The sequence below is a fragment of the Squalius cephalus genome, assembly GCF_949319135.1.
Source record: "Squalius cephalus genome assembly, chromosome: 4".
Lineage (NCBI taxonomy): Eukaryota > Metazoa > Chordata > Actinopteri > Cypriniformes > Leuciscidae > Squalius > Squalius cephalus.
This window is the reverse complement of record NC_137125.1, coordinates 41,851,972-41,878,893: the sequence shown is the minus strand read 5'-3', so window position 1 is coordinate 41,878,893 and position 26,922 is coordinate 41,851,972. Positions and strand designations below refer to the sequence as shown.

The 26,922-nt window shown below is 39.1% G+C and overlaps 2 protein-coding genes across 8 annotated transcripts in view; both read right to left on the bottom strand.

Annotated features, from left to right (window-relative positions):
- Positions 1-9,813, bottom strand: part of anks1b (ankyrin repeat and sterile alpha motif domain containing 1B) — a 170,790-nt gene extending 160,977 nt beyond the window's left edge. For 2 of the 4 annotated variants that reach the window (XM_079869803.1, XM_079869805.1), the window contains exon 1: positions 9,363-9,608. In XM_079869803.1, coding sequence (XP_079725929.1) covers positions 9,363-9,493 — 131 coding nt within the window. In that variant the 5' untranslated portion in view covers positions 9,494-9,608. Of the gene's footprint in view, positions 1-9,362 lie in introns of all 4 variants that reach the window. The other 2 variants (XM_079869804.1, XM_079869802.1) reach the window with 2 other exon arrangements.
- A 2,709-nt stretch (positions 9,814-12,522) lies between these two features.
- The window catches only part of bltp3b (bridge-like lipid transfer protein family member 3B), a 34,022-nt gene continuing 19,622 nt past the window's right edge, over positions 12,523-26,922 (bottom strand). The window contains exons 11-23 of one of the 4 annotated variants that reach the window (XM_079869794.1): positions 26,837-26,922; positions 26,455-26,596; positions 26,146-26,339; positions 24,349-25,712; positions 22,146-22,226; positions 21,701-21,840; positions 21,256-21,410; positions 20,951-21,101; positions 20,828-20,866; positions 16,602-16,858; positions 16,259-16,370; positions 15,872-16,032; positions 12,523-13,744 (exon numbers count right to left, since the gene is read on the bottom strand). The exon at positions 26,837-26,922 is cut by the window's right edge and continues 24 nt beyond it. In XM_079869794.1, the coding sequence (XP_079725920.1) occupies positions 13,604-13,744; positions 15,872-16,032; positions 16,259-16,370; positions 16,602-16,858; positions 20,828-20,866; positions 20,951-21,101; positions 21,256-21,410; positions 21,701-21,840; positions 22,146-22,226; positions 24,349-25,712; positions 26,146-26,339; positions 26,455-26,596; positions 26,837-26,922 (3,023 nt within the window). In that variant the 3' untranslated portion in view covers positions 12,523-13,603. The remainder of the gene's footprint in view (positions 13,745-15,871; positions 16,033-16,258; positions 16,371-16,601; positions 16,859-20,827; positions 20,867-20,950; positions 21,102-21,255; positions 21,411-21,700; positions 21,841-22,145; positions 22,227-24,348; positions 25,713-26,145; positions 26,340-26,454; positions 26,597-26,836) is intronic. The other 3 variants (XM_079869796.1, XM_079869795.1, XM_079869797.1) reach the window with 3 other exon arrangements.

Sequence of the window (26,922 nt, the reverse complement as noted above, 5' to 3'; positions counted from 1 at the left end):
CTAAGCTAATCAAGGCCACGCTAGCACAGATGGGTTTCCTCCACGGAGCAGTTAGCCTTAACACTTCTAGCCACAGCTCGAGGAGAAACAGCTAAACTGATCAGGGAACAGGAGGGAAGCTCTTTTAACCTGTAAAAAGTGTTGAGACTGTGAATGATAGTTGCAACAAATGTGTTAACTGGATAGCGTGTTACATGTAACGCTTGTTACGTCCCCTCCTAAAAAGAGAGTGTTTTAAATGATGGTTCTCATTATGAAATACTGTTACAAAGCTCTTTTAATCTGTGAAAGATTGAAGAGTGTTGGGAGAGTGAATAAAGTATGCAGCAAATGTGTTAACTCGATAATATGTTACATGTAACACGTGTTACATCCCCTGCTGAAAAGAATGTTTTGGAAGTTGATTCCCATCATGCAGTGTTGTTATGAAGCAGTTTTAAAGACTGATTAATGGTTGTATCAAGTTTACCAACAGAACACGTGTTACGTCCCATATTGAAAAGAGTGTGTTTTAAAAGTTGGTCCCCATTATGCAGTGCTGTTATAAAGCTCTTTCAACCTAAGAAAAGTGCTGAGACTGTGAATGATGTTTGCAACAAATTTGTTACCAGGATACCATGTTACATGTAATGCGTGTTATGGCCCCTGATGAAAAGTGTGTGTTTTGGATGATGGTTCCCATGATGTAATGCTGTTATGCTAGTGTCTCCACCAGACTTCTTAACTACAGAAAGAACTTGCTAGCTTCAGCAAGTTTTCAAGTTTTACTGGTGAATAGCATCATATTTACACACTATTCTGTTCATTTACTTACTGACAAATACATCTGAAACAACATCTGATCACATGTCTATATTGAGGTAGAGCGAGCTTGAAAGTGAAGAAGAAACATCCTCCTGATCTGCTCTATTCAAGAACATTGCTAGCATGCTAATGACATAAATAAACACGTTACTTTCCATAAAATTCTATTTCAGATGGCACGTCGTCGCATCTTCCACTTATTATCTGATGCAAATTGCACACAAAAATTACAAGAGCTTTCTGGAATTTGCATATCATTTACATTTATTCATTTAGAGTAGTAGACGTTTTTATCCAAAGTAACTTACAAATGAAGACTTGCAAATGAAGAAGTGTACTTGAATGGGACTGTGACTGCCTGACCAACTTCCTGAATTAAAAGTAGAAAGATTCATCAGTCCACTACAGTGTTATTTTAGTATTATCTAAGTATTTTTCAATATTTTGAATTTTATTTTTATAGTTATAATTTTCTATTTCTTAATTTATTTATTTTTATCATTTATTTTAAGTTTTAGTAATTTTGTTTTGTGCTTTTGTCATTTTAATTATTTTCTATTTCTATTGAGCTTTAATTTATTATTTCAGTTTCAGTTGTAGTAATTTTAGCATTTTTTCAGTATATATATTTTTTTTTTTTCAGTTACAAGGCAACATTTAACTTTCATTGAAGTTTTTTTTTTTTTAGTTTAAGCTTTTCATCTAATATTTTTATTTTATTTTATGTCAGAATTATTCCAGTAAGTGAAGTTTTAGTTTTAGTTAACAGTAACAACACTGGTCCACTGAGAAACAAAGTTGTATTACATGATACAGTGTTGCTACATTGAAAGCTTTTGAGGAAGAACTAACCAGTAGATTTTCAGGATTTTTGACACTGATTCTTTGAAAGATATTCAATAGCACATACACACACACACACACACACACACACACACACACACACACACACACACACACACACACACACATATGTACTGTATGCATATACTGTAGGCCTATATATATATATATAAATAAATAAACACACACATATATTGAATAAACACAAACTTTTAAGCTAGATGCGATTAATCACGATTAATAGATTTGACAGCACTACTGTGAAATAATAATTTATTTCTTTTGACGGACAAAAACTTTCAACATGCAACAGTCATCTGTGTTGTCCGTGCAAACTATTGCGGAGGCTGTTGCGGTATTATTTGATTGAGCTACTGTACAACTTTATGGCTTACTGGTAATTTTTTGTGGTATATCGCATTTCAGATTTACGCTAAACATCACATAAAAAGTTAACAAAACATGGCTGGCCGATTCACATGACAGTCACAAGGCTGTACTTAGCCAGAACAAGACACAAGATGGACCATGTCAATAAGCCTGACTTTATGAGGCTAGTTTGCAACCGTCTGGTTCCCATGCTGAGTCATTATGCAAAGTGGAACTTTTACGGAAAGGGTCATTTTCTTACTCGTCGTCACAGTGTGATTTATGTACGATCACGCTCAAGAGAGCACTTAGAAGCAGAATGTGTCTCAGACAAACCTACTCGACACTCCATTCCCCACAATTCTGACCTTTGACCCCAATACGCCACCCCTTCCTCCCCCGTCTACTCGTCTCTTAATGGATAGTGATATATAAACGTCCTTCTCTCTATCTGAGAACACTCCTCCACACTAGCAGACCAGAAGGTTTGGTAGCGGTCCATGTTTTTATTAAGCGGCTCTGACAGTGAAGTGTGCAGGGCTCAGTATGGTGCGCTCAATGGCACTGCAGTCTGTGTCGCTCAGCGGTCTGTTTCTGTGCCTGATAAGACGGGGGATAATGGTTCTGAATGTTTATTTTGATAAACCGCAGGGACATGCCGAATCCGTGACTGCCCCTGACCAGCCGAGACAGAAAACAGATGCTAACTGCTTTCTTCATAGTATTAGCAAGTAGGGAAGTGTCGTGGTGGTTGACTCGTAAGGTAACCAAGATTTATGGGCAGTGTCTTAATTAGTGGATTGTGCTTTAGCTGGTTAGCCAGTTTGTAAAGTAAAACACTCAGAAAAATTGCTTTTTAAACCCATCCCCCCCTCACATTTTTTTAAGACCAAGTTAAAACAGTCTATGTATGCTAATCAAGTTTAGTGGTGTCTTTCACGTCCTTCCTTACATTTATTTTATGTTTTACAGTATGATGCATTTATTTTGAGAGAAAAAAATCATCAAAACAATGTATATTTATTATACATCTCTTAGAGTATGACTGGAATCTATAGCTGTGTTTTAAATCCTTGCTAGCCTCGCTGCCTACATAGGGAGCTTCCTTGTAACTGAATTAAAGTGCTCTCAGAGGGCCCCAGCAAGCTTAACATTCAATTAATAAATTATTATTAAAACAATCAAACTCTAATCTAAATTGAAATGTTAAAAACACATAAAATATGTAAACTTATATAATATTATAATATAGTAAAAACAATAATAATAAATAATAAAACAAAAAAAACAATAAATAATACGATAAAAAACTATTTGATTGAATTCATGAAACTTCTGAAATCACAGTGAATCACGGTAAATTAATATATCAATACTCACACTTTCTGTGGATTAAAAAAAAAATGCCTTGTCATAATTATAGCAGAAATCAATAGCTTAGATCGTAGAGCCTATTGTGTTGGACATCAGGTTAAGAACCACTGCTCTATATTTAGAAAGCACCTACATGCGCCACAGAAATAGCTTTAAAGAGAGTTTATATGTGTCCAATTAACTTTTATAGTATTTTTCTTAAATCTTTTTTTTTTTTTTAGTATTGAATGAAATTTATAATCAACATTTTTCTCACCTTTTCCACCTTGTTGAAATGCACTCTGGGATTGGCTTTTATTGAAGAGTACATGCAATGCTGCCTTAGAATAAATTACACTATGTTAGATGCCAACATTATTAAAGTCCCCATGAAATCGAAATTTATGTTTTTTGGCTTTTAGAATGAATATGTTAGCCTTACTGTTATCTATATGCTAGTGTGCACCAAAACAATGACAACATTTGCAATCAAAAGCTGTAAAGCTTGAATTTTGCACAGAATGCTATTTTTTAAAGCGATATGAAGGAAATTAGGAGGAAACTGTGGGTTTAACAAGCTCAACGGTTCTGGCCGAGCTGTGATATAAACTAAACGCTATTGGCTATTTTAAAAAAGGAGAGGATGTTCGATATCTTCCACCCTGTCTTCCTGTTTCAGAGAAAATGACGTCAACTCATTGAATGATGCTGTGCATTTCAAGGCACTTCAGTGGGCCTTTAAGTTAAGCTAAAGCTACCTTTTGGAACAACCTTCACACCAGGAGTGTGTCTGCAAAGCATGTTCGACATGCTCAATGACCACTCAAATTAGACAAGGCAATCAGCAAAGTGACTAGTAGCCAAGTGGATCTTGTTTCCCATAACCAACATCATCATCATAATGTCCATCATGCTGAATCAATGCCAGTAAGTGATGCTTTCTATATCCATGATGATATTAAGACAGAAAATGTGGAAAAAATAGCATTCAGACTTAAAAATATATCTAACTACTGCCTCACAAGGCCGATTCCTGACTCAGAGACAAATAATTGCTATGCGTTTTATTTAATCATTATCATATTAAGCAATGAGCGTATGAATGTAGTATCATTTGAAATCATGTGTTTCTAAGTGCAGTGCTGCCTAATGCAGCATTCACACCGTGCCATTATTGATGGGCTAAGCCATTAGCACTATGAGGGCACAAAACATTGATCATACAGCAGTGAGTCCCGTCCCCCTTGCAACAGAGTATGCGTGTGTCAGAGGTCAAAGCCACAAGCCTATGTCATTGGAACATGCTTTATTTGTATGTCTATCATCAACATGGAAATGAGCAGCCTGGGGCGTTTACAAGATGACCGCTGTGAAAACTGAGTTGCCTTAAAGGGACATTGACAGCATGGATAGAATATCTGAATCACTACTACTACAGCACACAACAGAGAACACTGCACTGTATCTCACAATGCAATGCTCATTATCAACAATGCATAATGAAATAAAAGTGATCACAGCAGGGATTTTGACATCTGCCAAAAGATAATGTGTTTTATATATAATTAGGGTGTGCATTGATATTAAAATTCTGGTCGATAACAATAAACTTATAATTAATTTCATATAAAATGTTAGTTATTTAATATTTGTCATATTCATTTGTTCAGTTTCAAGATATTAAAATTGCTAACTATTTTGTCTAAATAAAAAATACTAATAAATAAAGCCAGTCACTTTAAATGCTGCAAGTGAATTGAGACATCACAACATTATAATGTTCATTTTGAGATTTTCTAAATTTAGGCTAATTTATATTAAACAGCAATAGGATTAACTTTAAATGAGCGTTAGTTGATGGCAAATGTTATCTAAATTTATAAAAATAGGAGAACTTAGCATACAATTAAATATCCAATCATTAGTTTAAACTGATCAATAAAAATAAATCTAATATCGGCAAACAACAGAAATGGTACTGATATGTGCATCCCTAAAAATAACTTTTTTTTTTTTTAAATTTACATATATATTTTTTTTTAATTTATATATTTATACACTCACCTAAAGGATTATTAGGAACACCATACTAATACTGTGTTTGACCGCCTTTCGCCTTCAGAACTGCCTTAATTCTACGTGGCATTGATTCAACGAGGTGCTGAAAGCATTCTTTAGAAATGTTGGCCCATATTGATAGGATACCATCTTGCAGTTGATGGAGATTTGTGGGATGCACATCCAGGGCACGAAGCTCCCGTTCCACCACATCCCAAAGATGCTCTATTGGGTTGAGATCTGGTGACTGTGGGGGCCATTTTAGTACAGTGAACTCATTGTCATGTTCAAGAAACCAATTTGAATTGATTCAAGCTTTGTGACATGGTGCATTATCCTGCTGGAAGTAGCCATCAGAGGATGGGTACATGGTGGTCATAAAGGGATGGACATGGTCAGAAACAATGCTCAGGTAGGCCGTGGCATTTAAACGATGCCCAATTGGCACTAAGGGGCCTAACGTGTGCCAAGAAAACATCCCCCACACCATTACACCACCACCACCAGCCTGCACAGTGGTAATAAGGCATGATGGATCCATGTTCTCATTCTGTTTACGCCAAATTCTGACTCTACCATCTGAATGTCTCAACAGAAATCGAGACTCATCAGACCAGGCAACATTTTTCCAGTCTTCAACTGTCCAATTTTGGTGAGCTCGTGCAATTTGTAGCCTCATTTTCCTATTTGTAGTGGAGATGAGTGGTACCCGGTGGGGTCTTCTGCTGTTGTAGCCCATCCGCCTCAAGGTTGTGCGTGTTGTGGCTTCACAAATGCTTTGCTGCATACCTCGGTTGTAACGAGTGGTTATTTCAGTCAAAGTTGCTCTTCTATCAGCTTGAATCAGTCGGCCCATTCTCCTCTGACCTCTAGCATCAACAAGGCATTTTCGCCCACAGGACTGCCGCATACTGGATGTTTTTCCCTTTTCACACCATTCTTTGTAAACCCTAGAAATGTTTGTGCGTGAAAATCCCAGTAACTGAGCAGATTGTGAAATACTCAGACCGGCCCGTCTGGCACCAACAACCATGCCACGCTCAAAGTTGCTTAAATCACCTTTCTTTCCCATTCTGACATTCAGTTTGGAGTTCAGGAGATTGTCTTGACCATGACCACACCCCTAAATGCATTGAAGCAACTGCCATGTGATTGGTTGATTAGATAATTGCATTAATGAGAAATTGAACAGGTGTTCCTAATAATCCTTTAGGTGAGTGTATATATATATATATATATATATTCTTTTTTTATTTTTTTTATTCACATATTCACTTTAATAAGGTCATGTAAATTTCTATCATTTAAAAAAAATCTATTACATTCTGAATATAATCACATCTCTCAACTTCTTCAAGTGACCTTTGACCTGTCATAGAGCCGTCCTCATTTTCAGATAAGGCCATGTGAAACCTCCCCGGGCAATGCTCCGTCACTAACTGTGAGATAACGGCACAACTTCCAGCACTGTGGACAGATGGACAGAGCCAGACCCCGCACTGTACCACACTGTCCCATTCCTCCGGCCAATAGTCCTGACCCAATAAGAGAAAAACACAAACACACTTCCCACCATCCAACCACACAAACCATAAGGATTCACCACAAAACAACAGAATATGTCTTCTGCGCCCTAAATCAGAGGAGCAGCGAGATTACGTCAGCCGTTTCACTGGAAAAATGCCGATTAGCAGGGAGAGGGATCTTTTGTCCCGGCAGCACATGCGCGACATTGATTGTACTCGCTGTTTTAACCAGCAAGGTGGCTGATGTCTGAGCCGGGTGGCACACTTCTCTGCTCGATAGGCCTCTCTCGCTCACAAGCTCACACAGACGCGAACAGGCATGTCGTTCCCAGGTGCCCTTCCCCCCATCTCTGCCTGGCCATTCCCCAAGCATACGTTTGCTTCTCTCTGCTCCCCACTTGTCATTTTACATACTGATGTGAAGATAGATGTGAAGATAACATGTTCCCGGGATCATAGAGAACCATACAAGAACAGCTGATAAAACACACCATAGAGGGATGCAACACACACAAGCCAAGCAACACATGCTATACTGGAGAAATCACTCATTACTAACAATGCAGAGTGTTAAAGTTTGTTCTGAAAGAAAGAAATTAAGGTTTTTGTCCTTTTATGAGGCTTCATTAAACCTCCATTAACCAACTGGTTATAAATAACAGCATTCAACAAATTCCACACACACACAAAAAAAGCTAATGAGATTGTCCAATAAAAATAAATAAACAAATAATAAATTTTATAAATAAGTAAGAAAATAAATTCTGGGCTGATTTAAGTTATTTTTAGCCTCCAGAAACAATCCACTCCTTTGTTCTCAGAGATAGGCTTTGTTTTATAATGAAAACCCTGATCATTTATCTCTTGAAAATGTTACCAACGTCATTATTTTGTATAAATGTTTCATTCATAAACAAAAACGGTTTAAATCTCCATTGTGTTTTCCATTATTCCTTCTTGAATTAAACTCTCTAATGTCATCCCTAATTTTTTTAAATAAAAAAGATTGTTAATGCTTTATGAGTTTATTTAAAGATGTGATTCATTTAAAAAGTGTTTTTATTCTACTATTTGTTTATTCTACTTTGTTTATTTGTTGTTATTTGAGATATGAATATGATTTCCATGTTATGTACTGCAACAAAAAAGGATAATTATCCATGTAATGAAAGACAATGGGGTCCAAAATTGGTCACTGGACTAATCATTACATGGGCATTTCTTAAAATGTCTTCTTTTGTGCTCCAACGAAGAAAGAAAGTCAGGTTTGGAATGACATGAGGGCAAGTACAGAATGTCAGAATGTTCAGAACCCCTTTAAATGTCTATTTAGTCTCAAAAGTTTCTCCTAATGTGTTTTAGGAGGCATAAAAATGAGACAGGGCTGTCGTTCTAATTTTCATGGGGCCTGGGACAACATTTTTATGGGTGGGCTTCACCACTCCTCAACCAGGCCCAATGCTATATCAGAAAGGACTGTGGTGTGGGCCCCCCTCATCATGTTCCCGTCTCATTGCCCCCTCTGGTACAGAGCTATGAAATGAATGTGGACAGATCATTGTATAGCCCAGATCATTTTGGGAAGTATTTATTGAGAAATGCTCAGGTTAAAGGGACAGTTCAATGAACTAGAAAAATGGAACACGTTGCCATCATTTACTCACCCTCGTATTGTTCCAAACCTGCATGAATTTCTTGGAACATAAAAGAAGACATTTTGAAGAATGTTGGTAACCAGATTGAAAAAAAAGAAAAAAAAACAGTTTTGGTTATACTTCCATCTATAATATCATATTTTTATGTTCCACAGAAGAAAGTCATACCGGTTTGGAATGACATAAGGGAGTAAATAATGACAGAATTCTCATTTTTGAGTGAACTATCCCCTTTAATACCATAATCTCAGGCTTTTGACAGCAGACTTTGCTGTCTTGGCAAACCCAAGCACAGTTGGAGGCGATCTCTTCTGAAACCCCAGAGGAGACACATGTGAGATTTTCTCAGAATTAAAGTCTATTAGTGTTCATTAAGATGACAAACAACAGCACTCTTTGTACTTGACACTAATGTGCACAGTTTATGGAAAAGTTGCGTTAATTTGAATCAGACAAATATGTGAATGACATATCAAAATTTGAGATATGCAGCGCAAAAGAACATTGAGTTACAGACGTTGAAACAAAATATGTGTCTCAACAGTCTCCCATATATCCCGACACACACATTGTATGAGGGGCGCAGTGGGTCGGGGATGCCTAGAGTGGGTGTGTGTGATGTATGGCATTGCTCAAGCAACTGCAATCCCTCTGTCTGTATTGATAAACAGCACGGAACCGGTGGGCTCCCGGAAAACCCTTTTATCCGACGACACACAGACATAAACTTGTCCGCTACGGTCTGTTTTCATACCTGAGTAACCCTGGCAGAGGTATGGAGCCGGAGCCCGAGCCCAGCAATCCTTTCTTCCCACTCAACAGCTTCTCCACCAGACCCACATTCCCGGTCCGCGCCGCCTCCAGCAGCTCGTGCTCCTTCCCCATCCCGGACACAAGTTTAATCCACGAGAACAAAAACAATCCGGACTGAACGGCGAGGTTTCCTATTAGTATTTCTGCAGCATGTTACCGACAAACAGACGCTCCGCCGTGCGCTGCTGTACGAATAAACCCGCTAGTCCATACCGGGGCTCAATGATGGAATGATGCACCGGATATTTACTGTAACGCGGTCCCGGTGCAGCTGAGCTGAACGAGAGGATTCGGTCCTCCAGACGGGCCGGTTGCCTGGAGACGAGGGTTAAAGCACACTCACCAGCAGCAGTTCTGTCCGTGCGCTCTCGGTCACCGTACACACGCTGTTCTCTCTCTCGCGCGCGCTCTCTTTCTCTATGTGTGTGTGTGTGTGTGTGTGCGCGCGCGCGCCGTTGTACCGACAGCAGGGCGGCCCAGCATCAGTCTTTTCTCTCTTTCAGTTCCTATATGGCAGTCTTTCGTTACGAGAGGAGAGAGCTGCTCTGGCTGGGCGTGTAGTCAATGAAACCCTGTTACTGTAACCTTGTTTTGAGTTCATTGGCACACGAGAAGATATCATATCATATTTAAGGAACGTTTACACACTGTACTATGCTGGAGAGATGGTAATACTATGGTAATGTACCATGATATGATACAGCAAGGTAACTATCATGGTAGATGTTTTTCTTTTCTTGCAAGGATAAACTGTAACCTTCTATTTGAGGACAATCAAGAATCAACTATTTATTCTACACATGAACAAGAATTTTGGATTCATGTGAACATGTTTAATTAATAATAATAAATTCTATTTGAAATAAGCGTTTTTCATACTCAAGATTTTACAATTGTCATAACCGGATTAAGCTAATATTGCAGCTTGTAGAAAATGAAAAAACAAACGAACAGCTGGGATTCTTAGCAAACAGTATATTCCCCCTAATTTTAGTACTTTGTTCTAGTTGGTTATTATTTGGGGAACCAAATAATAATGTTCTAGAAACTTTATTTTTAGGTTTCATTTTACAAGCATAAAATAACGTTCACGGAATGTTCCGGGAATCAACAATTGTTAGCTTAATACATATAAATACATTAACCAGATTGCAATCTAATTAAACACCATTAAATACCTTGATCAATATAAATACTATGGTCCCTCGATTTGCTAATCATTCAGTACAATGGTATACACTAAACTGCCATGAAATTCACAATCCAATTCCATAATTCTTCCATGGAACCACCACTGTGCTTTGCGTGTATATATCTGAGCTACAATATTGAAATACTGATTGAACACAGATTACAGGTTTTCTCAGGGTGTTGTTTACTTCACTAACATCTCCAAAGCATTACTTCCTGTGCCGTTCAGCTGTGAAGTCTTGAAGAGAGGGAAAAAACAGTGCTAAATACTGGAAGAGGAACACAAGAAATGAAAGAGATGATCTGGTGTGTGTGTGTGTGTGTGTGTGTGCTTGAGAGAGAGGCAGCTGCAGGCCCACTGGGTGTTGGACAGAATCATTTCGACTTTGCCAAGAAACAGAAACAACCGGATCTTATGAGGCAGTTGTGTGCAAGCGCTCTCCATTACTCGCACAAAAACAAGCGGGTGTTCAGTGTCTATTTAGTTTCAAACTCCAGGAATAAACTCCTCCATAGAGCAGCAAACAGAGCAGTATTCATCTGCCTTAATAGGCAATGCATAAAGTGCGAGCACACACACACTTGTAGGCCTGGCTTTGCAATTCATGAGAGTACCACATGAGATTGAGGTTGTATGAAGGTGAAGCCAAACCAAACTGAGATTACACCGACGGAAAGACTTTTTTTTTTTTGGAAACCCAGGGGAAAAGTGACCTTTTAAGTAGCACCTAGCAAAAGTGATTCATCACCCAAAAAGTCACAAGTCTATGTAGAAGTCAAACCATTGTGGAAGTAAAAGCATGATACACAGTCTAGCTCTCATTTCATCACTTTAGAAATCGTACTAGTTACTGGATACCAGTTAAAATGCAAAAGGTAAGGAAAACATCACACAAAAGCAACACGGTTTAAGGTCGCGATGTTACAGAAGTAGCGACAGATCTTTTCTTTCAATACAATCTCATTGAAATTCATTACTGTTTTACATTTTGGTGAATTGGTGGCTAATCCGTATGAATGCGTACGATCTCATGCATTCATCTTCGTAAATCCCAATGCCGGACATGTTTAGGGGTGGACCTTTATGTTTATATATTTATATTTTTGTACGACTCACAACATACGAATTCACCACCTTGTAACATAGTATTGTGACGTACATCCGAGTGAAACCGATTCATGAAAAATAGAGAAGCCTGTTGTTTCATTTGAAGTTAAGATCAAGTTATGATATTTTAATAAAAAGAAAACAAATGTATAAAATTATGAGGTAAAAAAATGTTTTTAAGTAGGTAGCATGTGATTGAGAGCATGTGTGACAACATCTGATACATATGAAATATGGAACATCATTTATTATCACCAAAAAAAAAAGAGCAGATCTGAAACTCATGAATAAAATGTTTTAAGCTTTATTTCATGTCTCTTCATGTAATTTCTTAAGTTTGCTTGATTGAGCATCATTGTTCATCATTTGTGCTAAAGAGGCGGGACTCCATGTCTAAGAGGCGTGTCTATTACATATTGAGGCGGGGCTAGTGTTATAGGGGTGAGGCCTAGTACTACAGAAGAAAAGTTTTGGTTTCCTACAATCAGGTGTTTGTCATCCAGCTCTCAATGTTCAAGTCCGAACATCTGAAAAATGTTCTCCAGATGGAAGCTTGTGTTGTGAAGAGCATCAAAACATTCATTTAGAGAACAAGATGTGAGAGAAAAATCAAGCAGAACCTCTGGAGAAGGTGTGCAGACACAGGCACTTGTAGAGGCCGCTGTCGAGAGGAAAAACAAGGGCAGGAGAGAGAGCAAAGAACATTTTTGCATTCATTGTATTCCATAATAACTAGATAGGCTTTTCTCTTTTAACGCATAAATAAGAAAAGCCAACCGAACACAACCTCTTAGAATTTCCACAAATGCATATGTTGAGCTGTTCTCCAACATCCAGCTCTGTTTTTGTTTTTTCTTTGTGCATAAATGCTGGTAATCAGATCAACAATGTGACAAAGCAAAGGCTAAACATTCCAAGTTCAGAGTAAATTAAACACCTGTAAATTAATAATTAATCTCCTATTATGACTGTTGCAGTCCAAATGTTCAACTAAAAAGACAAACATGGAATGACACTGCATTTAGTTACAAATACTGAACTGATACCTGCAAACCTCAACACATCTGTTCATATAGTAAGACAAATCAACTTGTGCTATGCAAATCCTGTAGTGTGTTCGTGAACATAAATAATTCCGAAAACATTTATATAGTTTGAGACACTAACATAAGAAAAAAAATGTAAAAATGTTGCCTACACCGATTCAATCGCACTTATAAAAAAAAAAAAAAAAAATTGTATTTCTCAATTACTATACATAAACACAAATTTATTAGTTGCTAAATATTTTTTTTTTTAATTCTTGTTAAACAAAAGAGTTCGGAAACAGTGCAAATTAACTTTTTAAGACATTCCTCCAAAGATATGACATTCAACATCACACACCCTGACAGTGTGTAAGACTGTCCTGGGGTTAAAGGTCAAGGGTGGAATGTGCTGCAACACTGTGTATGATTGGTTAGAGAGAGAGAAAGAAAAAGTGATAAAGAATGTGCATTTATCACCCCTTTACACTTTCCCATGATAATTTAAGGGGTCTATCTGCAGACACAAAGAAATGAAGTGAAAGAAATAATAAAAACAGGAAGAGAGCAACAAAAGTGAAATTTCCATAGGCTGTCCGAAGTGGGGTTTTTTTTCTTGACTTTTTCTGATTCTGAAGCTTTGTGTGTACACTATAGTAAAGAACACTGTTCTTTAAGAGCAGATGCCACCGATTATAAAGTCCGGTTCCCGAGTGAAGTGAGAGCTCACAGCACACATACCATTCTCCAATCCGCTGCAGAGTTTAGAGTTTTTCCGGCGCCGGGCCCCTCCAAGCACTCTGCTGCCCCCCTGTGGCGAGTGTCTGTCCTGTATGCACACACACACATGCACTGCCACTAGCTGTTGCTGCCCCCGCTGGTGAGTTTGAGACTCTTCATTTGATGCTGGAGAGAGTCTTTCTCCATCTGGGCTTCCGCTAGCGCCATCTTGGCTTTGGACAGCTCCAGTTTCAAGCATTCATTCTCCTCCACGAGCAGCTGTGTGGATGGAAAAGATCATTAGCTTGGCACACAAAAGTGTTTATGGTTTATCAGCCTGGATGCTTTGCTTGAAAGATAATTGCTATTGTATAATTGATGTTAAAGGGGTCAACTTTTTGTCATTTTATTTTTTATCTGAGGTCCATTTATAAATATTAATCAGGGTTTTTAAATGTTTTTTTAAATGTGTTCATGTTAAAATGTTGTATCAAATATGATAAACATACTTTTAAGGAACATTTATTTGTATGTTTATCTCTCAATCATCATTATAATTGCATTGCATTACATGTTTTGCACCCACAATAAAAACTACAGCGCTTTGATCATGAAACAAAGCATTTAAATATCATCTTAATAAGATTATTATTGGAAGAAATAAAGTGACTGACATTTATATGCATGTTATGCAAGTAGTCTGTTTGTTACACTGTTATAAAGATCTCACTGACTTACATTACAAGCTAATATAATTTCATTTTACTTTTTGGTCATATAAACTGCACTAAATTGCATATTTTGCTCAGTTTAGGCCTCAGCTTTTTTTCTTCTTCTTGAGTATGAGCTCCCTATCTCTATATGAAACAAAAGTGTGATGTATCAAATATAATATGCACTATAATATTCTTTTTCATATTTTGTCTAAAGGTTCAATAAACTTTCATTTTAAGACACAATATGTAAGATTTTTGGATTAAAATATCCAAAAACCACCAGAACAATGTTAGCCTATATATTTTGTTGATTTGTGAACTTACATTATCCCAAATGTTTCTAAGAATGTTTAAATCCAGAGAAATAAGCAGTTTTAACCAGGACACGGACCATGTCCATGCGTCGCTTTACCCGCGTTACCCTCGATTTCCAGTTTTATTTTGTAGAAACCATGGAAACACCAACGACGCTATAATATATTATGTTTTATTAGACAGGTGAGCAACTGTTTGGATACATTTATCGACAGAAAACTAATCATTGTTCAACACAGTTAGTCTTTTTGTTTAAATCTCATTTTCTTAATTAAAGGTCCCATATTGTACACCTTTCTAAAGTTTTATTTTAGCTTTTGATGTCCTTAAGAATATATATTTGCGGTATAAGTACCATAAACCATCTCAATATATTTTTACAGCTCCTTTCTCAGGAGCTCTGCCAAGAACAGGTTGATTTTGGCCTGTCTACTTAATATTCATGAGCCTCTCTTCTGATTGGCCTGTTGTTTTCTGAGTGACCAATCAGCATTGGTGGTGGTGGTGACTGAGTAGTTCTGACATCACATTTATACGGAAGTCACAACGGCTCGTGAAAAGGCACATCTTTATGTAGGCTGTGTGCATTTGTCTGTGGATTGACTGTTTTGAAACTTATATGGTAGTTACATAGCCCCTAAACCTCTGTTATCATGAAAAAAGCCAGGAAATTTCAGTTTTGACAATGTGGGACCTTTAAGAAGTAATAAAGTACCATTTTTGGTACGCGAGTACCATTTTTACCATACCTAATATCGATCTAGCTCACTGCAGTGTGCAACAAGTGTCTCGTATAGTAGCCGCCGAGCGAACGCACAGAGTAGCATTATAACAACTTTCATCACACTCAAATTTATCTAATATGATAAAACATACGCATGACCGGAAGCGGCGTCTGCAGCATAATAAAAGCTCCACTGCTCTTGAGCCGCATGTAGTGCTTGTCTCTCATTAGCAATCGCTCCAGCGGCCTCGTTGCGCTCCAACGGCTTTCGTAACCTTAAAACATTACCGGTTATCCATGACTATGATTTCTGCACGAGTCCCGTCTCCACCGGCTGTAGAGGTGAAGACAACAACTCCCATGACTCCGTGATATCAAGGCGTCATCAAGCTACGCCTTTGTTTTGAATAAGCGACCTCTAGTGGCAAAAAATTACATAGTGTGCCTTTAAAAAAATAACTAATCTAATTTTTCTGGGTATGATTTCATATGTCAGGCTTTAGAGGGTTAAAACAGGCAAACCAAGACATGGTAAAAAGACTTACAGACATACATTTGTACATAAGGCGCAAAGTAAAACGTTCACATAAAGCTGCAATTTTACCCTGTGATGCATTACATCATGCAAAATGTACATATCGCAAATTGTACCTGTTCTCTACTTGAGGGGGTGGGGCTTGTGTGTGACAGAGGTGCAGTCTGAGTGGCTTTCGGCTGACTGGCCACACCTACAGGAACGTCAGGGACAGAACTGAGCCTGCTGTCATTCACATGCCCCGCCTTCTGAAGCTTTGGGTCCGCAGCGCGTTCAGCTGTCCGAGGGGAGAGAGGGGAGGGATGCATTTAGAACGTGCATTCCTGAGCTTTAATCCTATTTCAAAATAGTTCAAAATGGAGGCAAACTTTAAAGTAAAAGAGAGAGTACATGCATGTGCCAGAGGGATTTAAATGGGGGGAAATGCTAAAAGGAACTATTATAGTTTAGGAGTGAAAAAGGGAGCAGGAAGAGATAAACAAGAAGTAAGGGACTTGAATAACCTCGTCCAATGCTGAATGAGCCGTCATCTTGACGATGGATAAGCAGATTATGAATATGCAAGGCGATGGGCGTGGCTTCGGGCTCTGACGCTTTGTCACGGGGACCATCATCCTGATTTAAACACATATAACATGTCGAGGACACGGCAAAAAAAAAGCAAGACCTACACTTTTGTGTGCGTTTCACTGACCAAAAAAGAGAAAACACTAAATAAACAAAGTGAAAGTTGAATTTGACTGATACCATTATGTTCATTTCTATAGATATTGCGATAATACTGATATCATTCATTCTTTTGGCCATGATAATTGTGTTGTGAAATATGAAAATGTCTAAATGTACCTTGAGGTTCACGTGTGTATCTTTGATGGCGATCTCCATGGGGAGGACCTGGGAGGCGGAGTCATCCCCCAGGAAGAGGGCGAGGTTTCGCAGTGATGTCATGAGGAAGTCGGCACTGAAGGCCTGTAGGCGGCACTGCAGGAAGCCGTTCTGTTCTGCGAGAGGAGAGTGAACCGCAGCCCCCGGGCCACTTTCCAGCCTTACTTGCACCTCTGGATTTAATAACACCATGCTGGGGTCAGACCCTGACCCAGAGCCTGCGAGAAACAAATACAATTAGAAATGAAGTAATGTCCTGATGTCATCTTTCACAGATTTGGATTGTGGTGTCAAAAATGTTTTGTTGGTTTAAACTTTAAAGGTTTTCAGTTTTGAGCCATGAAATGCTTCGTTCACACTGACAAAGTGAGTTTGGAAATATCGCAATTGCGATTTCTGAGCATATGAATGACAGAGCAAAGTCATATTTACAAGTGAGAAACTCATTTTGATGGAAAACTGATCTATGATATTGATGGTCATATCATATTTTACACCAATAATCTATATAATTTATAATCCATTAAAAAGCTACAATGATAGTACAGTACTATTAATACTGAAGTCCTCTGATTTCATTTTTTTGAATACAACCGATAACCGTTTCAGACACAAGATTGTACCAGCTCCTTTTGTATGAAACATGTGAGAGCTATTCTGCACACGACATCACAAAAGAAGCGCTGACTTCAGTTACATGGATGAGCAGACTTTTATATAGTATAGCATTGCTATTGACGATGGTCATTATCAGGAAATAACAGACCTTGAAATTTTGTGACTGACCAATCAGAATCAAACATTTCAGAGAGCGTTGTAATAAGTCATAATAATGAAAACCTAACTCGAAGGTACAAGCCTACCAGGTGCACTTGAAGGCGATTTTAGGTCGATAGTAAGCGTTCCTGCTGCTGGATAGCCTGACATGTCACTTCACATTTGCATAACGTTAAACTTTTCTCAAGTACAGTTCCTGCTGCTCTCATTGAAAATGAATGATTCCAGGTCTCTGTCAGTGTCAATGCCCCTTAATACTTAAGCATAGATGCCATTACAAAAAAAAGCACGCAATAATGAAGATCCACATGATGAAAACACCATCTACTCCATGTTTCTCCATGCAATGCGATAAGCCTTGGAACTACAAGAACACATGAATGTGTACACAGTCATGCAGGAAACCAAGGGATCACTAATGAGTGGAAGTCAAGGGCCCGCTGCACAGGCTGTGGATCCAGACGGGAAAGCGGGACACGGGAGACAGCCACCAGTCTAAAAATAGACAAATCCAAAACATTGAAACGCTGCTTTTAAATTATGCATTGAATCCAAAATGTCAGCGCAACAATGCTTGTGGTAATGAATAGAAATCTCATTGAAAGATTTCTCATAGAAATCTCATCTCATCGCTTTTGTGCATGTGAATAAGTTAGAATTTTTTTGCTCTAGAACAAAAAGAGATTTGCGCATCATGTTTGTGATATCAAACGTTCAATTCTTCAATGTCCTCTGGTAACAGTGGAGTTGGAAAGACCATCATTACAAGAGATAGAAGTGATCATTCCTGTCATTCCTAGCTGAACATTTAATTAATCTTTCAACAGTTGTGAATAAAACAAGCAAACGCAGCACTTTCCCTACTAAGTGCAGATACTGAAGAACAGCAAGAATTCTGCAAGAAGAAAGTGAATGAGTGAGAATAACTGCAAATAGAGAACATGGGAGCAGGTGAGAGAAAGATAGAGGGAAACGGACTGAAAAACAGAGGCTAGCAGAATCAGCCAAGAGAAACTGAGCATGGAAAAGCCTACAGATTATTGCTTGGAGAGGAAAGAGGCAGTGCTCTGAAGCAGCCTAGATAAGACGAGAGCGAGTATGTGTGTGTTTGTGTGTGTACAAAGTCTCCTGAACCAGCAATTCTGGCACTGCAGAACCCAGTGGTCTGTGACAGCAGAGAAACGACAGCACAAAACCAGAGCAGCTAAGGAAGAGAGCGAGAGAGGATGAAAGGGAAGAGCTGGGAGCAGTGGGCGAGAAAATGCCCCATTACAATTCCCACATCACACAAACTTACAATACTGCTGAAAAAAAGACTCTTATTTAAATGAACAGTACTTGTCTACTGACTGAGGTGCTGTTTACACTACACCGTTTTCAACTAAAAACTAGGGCTGCCCCCGACTAAAGATTTTTCTAGTCGACTAGTAGCTGTTCATTTAAGCCATTAGTCGACTAATCACACGTTTATATTAATTGAATTACTTAAATATTCACTTATTACTTAAATATATATATGAATATAGCCCATGCCTCGCGCTTAAGCGCACACACAAAGCCAAAAAGGCAAAAGTAATGATTATGAATGTGTCGGAAAAAATAGCAAGGAGACATTTTAATTGTTCATTAATAAACTAGTGTTTTCTGAATTAGTGTCGGCTGCAAAGATGAAGATGATGTTGACTCTTCATCTCCATGTAGTGAACGCGCCTATGGAAAGAAATGCACTTCATACAGATTTGTTTTCGACTTGAATTGGTTTGTTTAAAAGTAGACATTTCAATTTAAAAAAAATAAAATAAAATTTCAAGTCAGTAAAGCAAGTAGCCTATACGCTGAGTTTCAGTTCATTTAAGTGACACGCTGCAGTTCACAGAGACCAAGAGGGCAGAAAGCACATCTTGTTTGTTTTCTTTATTTTACAAAAGCACAACCTTTTATTATTATGATTATACACAAATAAATAATAGTAAAGCCTTTACAGTTCCGCACTCCGCACAAACACTTGGTTATGTGCCTAGTAATAGCGCACATTTATCTAGGTTAACATTACAACGGTTATGTAAAGTTTCTACTACTTACAGTACATGTTTCAAACCATAAGCCATTTTTGAGATGGATGGATGATAGGCAAACGCCATACTGTAATTACCACAAGGACCCTCACGGACTGCGTGACTCCGCCTGTGGAGTTAACTGCCTAACAAAATCTTGGTCGACTAAGCTTCTAAAGGGAACAGCCCTACTAAAAACTGAAAACTTTTTATGCGTTTTGGGGGGACTGAAAACGCAAACTTTTGAAAACGGGTTTCAAAGTGCACGTTTTTGAAAACGATACCATTTTCACCTACAAAAAACATGAATTTGTGAAAACTGTGACTTTATGTGCATGTGTATTAAGTGTTCAGTTTATAGGCACGTAGTTTCTTTACAAAGTGACATATACTACTGGCTAACTACTAGCCTGGCATGCATAATACAGTGTTTTTGATCAATTTCGCGGATCCGTGTCAACCGGGATTGTTTTGACAACGTTGTTGTCTGTACGTGAAAAAAACAAAGGAAAAACTTTTCAGTTTTTAGAACATCATTGTTATGTAAATGTACTAAAGTCTCTAAAACACCCCTTTAAAGCACTGCTACTAGAAGTACTAAAGCTAAATATTAGATATTAATATTAAAGAAGCTTCAATTTCTCAATTGACAAATACATTTTTTGCAATTAGTTTGACCAATCCACCAACTAGTCGTTTATGAAGATATGTACGATAGGTACACTACCAGTCAAAAATTTGGGGTCAGGTCAGTTTTTTTTTTTTTTTTTAAGAAATTAATAGTTTTATTCAGCAAGGATGCATTAAATTGATCAAAAGTGACAGTAAAGAGATTTATAAAAGTTAAAAAAGATTTCTATTTTTAGATTAAAAAACTGTCTATTCATCAAAGAATGAAAAAAGCATCACGTATTCTACATAAATATTAAGCAGCACAACTGTTTTCAACATTGATAATAATAATAAATGTTTCTTGAACAGCAAATCAGCATATTAGACTGATTTCTGAAGGATCATGTGACACTGAAGACTAGAGAAATAATGCTGAAAATTCAGCTTGGCATCAGGAATAAATTAAAATAATAATAAATTTTAACAATATTACTGTTTTCCTGCATTTTCAATCAAGTAAATGCAGCCTTGGTGGTTATAAGAGACTTCTGTCAAAGACATTAAAAAATCTAACTGACCCCAAACTGTAGTGTATGTGTTCAAACCAAACACAAAAAGTGCTGGGAGAGTGATCACACAACACACACAACTCGTGCAAACTCACCGACAGCATCTACACTCACAAACGTGTCGTGCGCACAAACACACACTATGTAAACATATGAAGATACACACTTAAAGTACCTTCACCACTCTGAGTGGCTGATGCTGAAGACACTAAACCTGAAAAAACGCAAACAGCAAGGGTTTATCAGGTGTAACATTAACACACGTGCACACACAAACACAAGTGTCAAACGGTCTTACCCAGGCTGCGGTTGCTAAGATACTGCCGCAAACTGATGTTGCCAAGCTGATTGGGTTGGATCCGCCCCACCTCCAGAGCTACTGCTGTGTCATCACCCTTCAGATCCAGAGAACAGCAGACCGAGTGAACCTTCAAAACCAGTACCGACACCTGCAAACACATGCAATACAGGTATTATATACATGGCAACACATTACTAACACCATAGATGCATAGATAATGTACTTACAATCTCATTATTTTCATTCAGAATAACAAAAAAGTTAACTTGGGAAAAGATGAATGAAAGGAGAGAGGAAATTACAAGGTCTTTTGTGGGTTCGTCTATGCTCTGTGAGGCAGCGCTGATGGCGTCAGGTGACTGGGCCTCATCTGCCTCCTGAGCGAGACTCACATTAACCCCTTCTGTGGAAATCTGTTCATTTAGAGCATCCTTAAAGCCAGAGATCGATACATCATCTATAACAAAACACACATGCATATTATTTGATTAGAGCGAGAGAGTGTAACTGCATATAAAAATAAATTATAAATTTCCCATCACGATTGGACCTGATGTTTAGCTTGCGCTAAATCTGAATGAATTTGTGGTTATGAAGAAATGCAGTCAATATTGCTCTATCAATGGAACAACAATAGCCCAAACCTATAGATGTTACAATACAGCCCCCTTGTGGTCACTAACGTAATACAGCTCTGGTATAAGAGAATACACATCAGTACAACATGGTGTTCTGGAGTGCATGTACCTCTCTCCAGCAGGTCACAGTCCTCCAGTGAGTAGCTGTCTATGGAGAGATCATCCAGAGACTGCAGCGAAGGACTTTTCTTCATGTTCTTAAAGGACACGGCGAAACTCGACTGTGACTTGCCCTGCATCAAACGACCACTGCAGAGTACATGCAAAAAAAGCAGGAAAAAGTGAATACAATGAGCACATGTCAGTGCTAATATAAAGAACACCAAGAATGATAAAAAAATATATATAGCTAGCATGAACAAAACATTTTTAGGCAAAAAAAATCAAAACACCAGTCAGAAACAGAGTCAGAACACGTCCACGGTTTTACGCACAACACTACAAGGGACAAGCTAGTGTGAAATGACCACAATCACAATACCAATACCACGGTTTTGTCCACAAACATTCACACGCACACTGATGGGCACAGAGTCCTACAGAGGGTGCCTTACATGTTGGACATGGAATATAAGGAGGTAGACCTGCTGTGCGTGGAGGTTAAGAGGTCAGAGACCACTGATAAACTGCCTTTCCTTCAGAAGAGAGATTAAACAAACACACACCACCCATAAATCACATTCAGAGCAAGGAAGCAGTTGTGTATTGGGTTTTACTCCCAAATACACACACGTACTCTTATAAGATTCTGTTCATATATATTATGTATGCTATCACTTCTACATTCAGTTATAAAACAAAGCTACAAAACTCACAATTTCAATTCTATGGCGAATACTGAAAAGGTGTGTCTCAAAGGCAGATGATATTAAACATAGGCTACCTCTAACCTTAACTTCACAGACCTTTAAAACAAATTAGCCTGTCAGACACAAAGCGTGGCCTTCATATTTGGAGTCTGTGAAGGTAAAGGTTAGATCAGGGGTGGAAACTCTGCACCTCGGGGTCCACTTTCCTGCTGAGTTTAGATCCAACCCTGATCAAACACACCTGGAAAATCCAATGGTGGACGAAGCACACATTTCAAGTACTTGAGTAAAAGTACAGGGGTGGAATTGAGGTATAATGTACTAGACACAGATTAAATAGGTTATAGCTCAGTCTGACATCGTTATGAATTATTTTGAATTGTGAAGTAGCCAGCATTAGTCAATAAGCATTGTTATGCAGACGCTTAATATGTATTGATCTCCAAATAAGAAAACGTTTCATTTTATAACTCGCTCTGACCAGATCATTTGAATCAGTGAGTTGTTGACTCGAGAACATATGCAATCGGATCAGTCCAATTCATGAATGAATGAATCATTCAGTTCGATTTCTGTGTTAAAACGATTTAACAAGTTCATTGAAAAGAATCAGCTTGTTCACGAATTGGACACCGCTCTAACGTCTTAGAGTAGGTAATGATTTCTTCAAGGGTTAGTTCACCCAAAAATGAAAATTCTGTCACTAATTACTAACCCTCATGTTGTTCCAACCCCGTAAGATTTTCGTTCATCTTCAGAACACAAATTAAGATATTTTTGATGAAATCTGAGTGCTGGCTCACTCCTTTTTGTGAAAACGTAAAATTGCCTTACCAATTCCGCAAGATGAATGGCTTACCTTTCACACTTTCCCATCAAATGAGCGTCATCTTCTCAGTTCTCGCGCATGCGTCGTGGCGCTCTCGTGAACACACGTCAGAGGCCCACACACCGAAGAAAATTAATAGCTGAATAAAGTCGTTTTTTGCGCACAAAAAGTATTCTCGTCGCTTGATAAACTTATGGTTGAGCCACTGTAGTCACTTGGACTATTTTAACAATGTCTTTACTAACTTTTCTGGACCGGCAGAATGAAATTGCCTAGAAGCCTATGAAGAAGTGAGCCAGCTCTCAGATTTCATCAAAAATATCTTAATTGTTTTCCAAAGATGAACGAAAGTCTTACGGGGTTGGAACAACATGAGGGTGAGTAATTACTGACAGAATTTTCATTTTGGGGTGAACTAACCCTTTCAATTCAACATAGCAAAAAAACACCACGTTTTTATGAAATGTAGTGGAGTAAAAAGTATGATATTATGCTTTGGAATAAAAAATTATCCCAAAATAAAAATGCTCTGATAAAGTACAGATACTTGAAAAATGTCCTTAAGTACAGTAATGAAGTAAAAATACTTCATTACTGTCCACCACTGGAAAAATCTAACCTTCATAGTAAAAATCTAAGGGCCAGATTTACTAAACAGGGCAAATTAGCGCGAGAGCACAAAACCAAAAAAGCGGTGATGGGAGTGGCAAGTTCTGCGCGTGATGTACTGACGATGCACAAATTAAAGTGCACGTAGCTGGATCATTTCCATAATGACCAACGCAATCTACCAAGATCAGTGCAAATTAGTGTCTGGTTTAAGACATGCTTTTTTGGGGGGCGTTAAATAATGGCGCAAATACCAGTAAATTGATTAGCGCAAACCTTAGTAAATCACCTTGCATGATTAATTTAAATACTCTCCTCCCACTTCTGAACTCCTACAAATGCATATGGTATAATCTCAGCCGCAAAAACAACTCTGTCCACGCCTGTCCACGTGTCTTCAGTAAATCCTGACGGTAGTTTTTTATGCAGTTCTACTTCCATTATCAATTTTCAAAAACCAATCAGGAAAGAATGATTAGTTGTGTTCTAAATATACAAACAATGCAATACCTGGACATGGACTGAGGCAGCCTGCCTCCCTGACTCTTGTCGTTCCACTCCCTGGAAGAAGTGTCGGAGATGGAATCTATTACCGCAGTTCCACCATGTGAGGTTTCACTCTGTAGCCCTTTGACTTCAGTTCTGCTGCCCTCTACATCAGGAGAACCTTCTCTCAATTCCTTCTCCCTCCCTCCAGATGTCACGCTACTCCTCTCATCCATAGACGCCTTTCTCAGAGCAGGAGATGGGGATGAGGAAGGAAGGAGAGGAGATACGTTGAGGCCATGCGTACCTGCAAAAAGGAGCTGATCTACGTTTGGAGTACCCTCTCCTTCAGCCAAGGGTATCTCGTGTCCCTCGCCCACCTCACTCCCGGCTTCAAGAGTCGTCCTGCTTTCTGAGGGGGAGACATCAGAGTCCAGGGGGCTGGTGCTTAAATCCGGTTGGGGAATAGGCTTTAAGAGTAGTGCAACTTCTGCACTTTTCATGAGCACGCCCACGCAGGCGCTGAAGGGTTGTGTGGGACCCTGGAGCTTGGAGCCGTACTGCTCCAGATCTTGCTGTAAAGTGCGCTGCAGAGATTTCACAGCATGTTGCAGTCTGAGCAGGAACATATACTGCCCATGGCTCACCTGAGCACTCAGGTGCTTCTGAACGTGCACTAGCACCTGCACGTCTACTTCACTGGACGAGGACGAGGAATCAATGGAAAGAGACGAAGAGGAGTCACTGAATAGGCCATCTAGAGATTGTGGTTTGTGGAGACCATTGCTTGGCGTGTTGCTTGGACATGCATCAGTGGTGTAGTACTCCTTAAGAAGTTTCTTCCTCTGCAGACGATTGGCAATCTCTGCTGACTCGCTGCGAGGCAACAGACCCAACCCTACACCTGCTCTGAGCCTCTCGTTGTGCTGTGCAAATCGGGAAGGGTGGCATACCCAAAGTGTCAGAGGGAAAGAGTCCACGCAAGGTGTCGGACGACCTCGCCCACTGCGTGAGCCCTCATAGTCCACCCAGAACTGAGAGAAGTGCAGGGCCCACAAGTCAGTGGCTGCTGGAGTTTTGAGGGCCTTGGTGGAGAGAGATGGTGGAGCGAGGCCCCGGTACACATCATGAACACGTGTATCCTGCTCATGAGCATGCCGCTGGAAGACCGGATGGAGCACAGAGGAGGAGTTTTGGGCATGAGGAAAGGAGGAAGAGAGGGAGGTAAAGAAGGGTTGCTCCTGGAAGGCCAGCAAAAGGGCTTCCAGACTGGATCGTGTGCATCCGGAAGAGTGCCGTGTGTTAGTGGCTACCATCTCAGAGGTCTGCACTGACACAGAGCGAGGCTGGCCAGGCTGAGCCTTCTCCTGGTCTGCAGGAATCACCAGCTACAAACATTAAAACACAGAGTTATATATTAAAATGCAAAAAAGATAGTACAAGACATGTACACCATGGTTCCTCAAATTAGAGCCTGTAGAATCGCTGATTAAACTCACCAACCTGTAATTTTCTATTAACAATGAAGACCTTGACTAACTTGCCTAGGTGTCTTTAATCAGGGCTGGAGCTAAACTCTGCAGGGCAGTGGCCCTTCAGGGCAAGAATTGAGGAACCTTGATATCAAAACTTATTGGCTTCAAAGAATGAAAACCTAGTGAACTGACAAACTCTTTTATGCCTACAGGGGAATTTAGGAAAGATAGTTATGGTGTTACCTCGAATTTGGGCCAAAATGAGGTACCTTAGCTACCCACAATTTGAAAAAGACACTGCAACCCACATTTCACTAGAAGTATGCAAACGTAAATTAATTTCTACCTTCAGCATGAGTCCGTCCACTCTGATATCTACATGTTCGTCAGGTTTCTGCGAGTCATTGAGTTTGTACAGCTCCATGAATTGTTCTAAGCTCTGACGAAGGTCCAGTGCAAACAGATTGAGCCAAACCAGACTGCGTGAGTCAAGCACCAGCTGTAGCGCGTTCAACTGCACGTACAGGTTGGGACAAGGGACTGAAGGGAGAGAGTTTATTCATGTCAATTCAGAGAATGCTTGAGTTGAACTGATATTAAGTGAATATTCTGGTCTTGTCAGTGTTAATGATGGATGTGGACACTTCTGTCTTACTGGGATAGTCTTTGCCATCCGGGAAGTAGTACTCTGTGAATTCGGCATGGATGGCCGGCATCTCTTGGGGGAGATAGAGGGTTTTCTTATTGCAGGATATCATGCTTTGAGGACTGGAGCGTGGCTGGTCTGCTGTAGACACCTTCAACACAGCAGAAAAATCTACTTTTAAAAGGTCTCACATTGTAAGCCTTCAAGCCGTGTTGCATCTGGTATGATGTCAATGATGACATCATTGGTTAAACAGCTATTGCAGAAAGGATTATCAGTGAATAAGTTTCTGCTTTCTGACTTGGACTATAGCATGCAACTTGTTTTTTATAAACGAGTATGTAGATTGCAGAAAATTGTGTTGTGTGTGTGTGTGTTAATCCACACAAACCTGATAGATGCTGAAATCTGCCATCCGTAGCACAATTGAGCTGGACATGAGTTGGGTTCTCGGTGCAGATGGAGGCGAGAAGGAAG